The sequence below is a fragment of the Engraulis encrasicolus genome, chromosome 14 (genome assembly GCF_034702125.1).
Source record: "Engraulis encrasicolus isolate BLACKSEA-1 chromosome 14, IST_EnEncr_1.0, whole genome shotgun sequence".
Classification (NCBI taxonomy): Eukaryota; Metazoa; Chordata; class Actinopteri; order Clupeiformes; family Engraulidae; genus Engraulis; species Engraulis encrasicolus.
The window spans coordinates 17,973,874-17,976,660 of NC_085870.1; the positions used below are offsets into that span (position 1 = coordinate 17,973,874).

The following is a 2,787-nucleotide window of genomic DNA, read 5'->3' on the forward strand; positions in this document are numbered from 1 at the left end:
GGGGCGAGGAGGTCTCCTTGGTCCCATAGGTCCCTTTTCCACCTTCAGTTGAAGGCAAAGATTGTGCACATCTCAGGAAAAGGTGCAGGACAAAGGCCGACCGTAGTTTTTGGAGTGCGAGGTCCGTACTCTTAAAATCCCTTTTTGTTGCGTTTTATTATTTCTTGGCTGGAATCAGCCATGAAATAATAAAACACAACAAAAAAAGGAATTTAAGTGTGCGGACCTCGCACTCCAAAAAAACCCTTTCCACCTTCCACGTCAGGCTTGTGCGAAATTCCGAATTGAATGAATTGAAATTCAAAGTAATGCCATAATATGAACACTAGGTGGTGTCATTACCTTGAATTTCTTTGAATTTAATCTACACCACCCATTGAGAGTACATAGAACACCACCACCTAGTGCTCGTAGTATGGCATTACTGTGAATTTCAATTCATTCAATTCATAAGTTCGTACAAGTCTGTTCCATGTCTCATCTGACCCTGAGGTACCCAGGCATGGAATAGTTGAAGAGCAGGAAGTCCATGCGGTACAGGTTGTAGAGCTTGCGCTGGTACACGGGGCTGATGTCCTTGAAGTAGGAGGCGGCCAGCTCGCCGGTGGTGCGCGTGCTCTTGCCCGAGGCCGGGAAGCGCACCTCGGCCTCCGCGCCCGCCAGCTTCAGCACGTAGTCGGCGTCCTCCTCCAGGGTCTCGTACTTGCCCACCACGTCGTAGTGGATGAGGCACGGGTGGCACAGCGAGTGCACCTGCAGGGGGACATTTTAAGAATGTGATCTTACGTGTAATTTGATTTTACCTTTACATTACATTACATGGGTAACTTTAGCAATACATTACAGTCAAGGGTAAGCAGTTAGCGTGTGTCAGACTTGTAGCCCAAAGGTTACTGGTTCGACTCCCGACCCACCAGGTTGGTGGGGGGAGTCATTAACCAGTGCTCTCCCCCATCCTCCTCTATGACTGAGGAACCCTGAGCATGGTACCGTCCCGCCGCACTGCTTCTTTGGGGCACGATTGGAGGCTGTCCCCTTACAAGGGTGAGGCATACATGCAATTTTGTTGTGCGCAGTGAGCACTGTGTGCTGTGGAGTGCTGTGACACAATGACAAAGGGAGTTGGAGATTCCCAGGTGGGCTTTCACATTTTATCCAAAGCCACTTAGAGTTATGTAGAATTCACAGGGCATTAGTTACAGTCCCTGGAGCAATGTGGTGGTTAGGTACCTTGCTCAAGGGCACTTCAGCCATGGAGTGATATGTAGGGATTGGTAAGGGTGGGATTCAAACCCACAACCCTGTAATCTTAAGACCTCCCCCCAACCATTAGGTCACAGCTTCCATTTGCATCACTATACCTTAAAAAAGTGAAAATTGTGAACCCAGGAAAAGAAGACGATTTAACACTGCACAACATGATTTAACACTTCTGCATGACCTAACAATGATTTCTTGGTGGTGAATGGGAGTTAACTACTACACACCCGCTCCCAGTGCTCGTTGAAGGGCTCCTCGCGCTGCGTGGCCGGGTCCACCAAGTAGCGCACAAACTCGCCGAACGAGACATCATCACCGCGCTCCAGCGCCTCCGGCAGGGCGTCGGGTCGCTGCCGGCGCACGATCTTGGTGCCGTAGCGCTTGTGGAAGGCCGTGTTGTAGCTGCGTGTGAACTTGTTGCGGTAGGCCGACACCAGCCGCTCGAAGGGCTCGCGCACGAACGCGAACTTGAGGTAGGAGCGCAGGCGCTGGTTGATCTCGGCCGTGGAGTACTCGGAGAGCGTGCGCAGGTTCCCGGGCACGTGCGCCTCGTGGGCGGGGATCTGCAGGGGCTCGTGGCGGCCGGGACCGGCGCCGCCCGTCAGCACCATCAGCACGCGCTTCCAGTTGGTGCAGGCCACCTTGGGCACGTAGCAGTACAGCAGGCTGTGCTGATCGTCCACGATCACGTGCTTCAGGTCCTCGGGGATCAGCACGCGGCGCTTGCGGGTGTACGAGCGGCAGGCCTCCTCGAGGAGCTCGCGCCGGCCCTGGTGCATTATCTGCAGCGGGGACAGCTCCATCTATGGAGAGGGAGGGAGGGAGAGAGAGAGAGAGAGAGAGAGAGAGAGAGAGAGAGAGAGAGAGAGAGAGAGAGAGAGAGAGAGAGAGAGAGAGAGAGAGGAGGAGAGAGAGAGAGAGAGAGAGAGAGAGAGAGAGAGGGCAGGGTTGGGTTGGGTAGAAAGAGAGAGAGGGGAGAGAAAGATTGGAAATATAGGGGGAGATAGAGAGAAAAGAAAGAGAAGAAAGGGGGAGATATATTGTTTTATTCATCCATTACATCTTATGCAGGTTCATGCACAACATTAAAAACAAACAGCAGCGTGACCATAGGCTACAAATCAATACATGTCGGAAAAGTGAGGAAAATACATGCATGTGGTACAGAGGAGAGAACACGTAGCACGTAAATATTGAGAAATGGGGGACGACAAAGACACAAAATGAATGTCTTGAGATGTGAACAACACACATGGCATTCATTATAAACCGCAGCAGTCCATTATGGTCTAATGGTCAAAACACTTTGCCAGCTCAAACCAGCTCAAACACACGTGTGCCAAGGACAAAATGAACTATTTTTGCTTTGCTTTTTAAAAAGCTCTAATTTAAGGAGGGGTTAACCATCACATGATGCACTTGCTTTTGTGGTACCGCCCTGTCAGGCAGTACAAGGCTACAGCATGGTGCTCAACCATAGCAGTCAAATCAACCAGCAGAGACAAATATAATCAAAACCAGCATGAT

The 2,787-nt window shown here is 50.9% G+C and overlaps 1 protein-coding gene across 1 annotated transcript in view; it reads right to left on the bottom strand.

The window, feature by feature from the left end:
* Positions 1-473: 473 nt before the first annotated feature.
* The window catches only part of LOC134462213 (carbohydrate sulfotransferase 11-like), a 42,627-nt gene continuing 40,313 nt past the window's right edge, over positions 474-2,787 (bottom strand). The window contains exons 3-4 of the mRNA XM_063215122.1: positions 1,488-2,063; positions 474-753 (exon numbers count right to left, since the gene is read on the bottom strand). Coding sequence (XP_063071192.1) covers positions 478-753; positions 1,488-2,063 — 852 coding nt within the window. The 3' untranslated portion in view covers positions 474-477. The remainder of the gene's footprint in view (positions 754-1,487; positions 2,064-2,787) is intronic.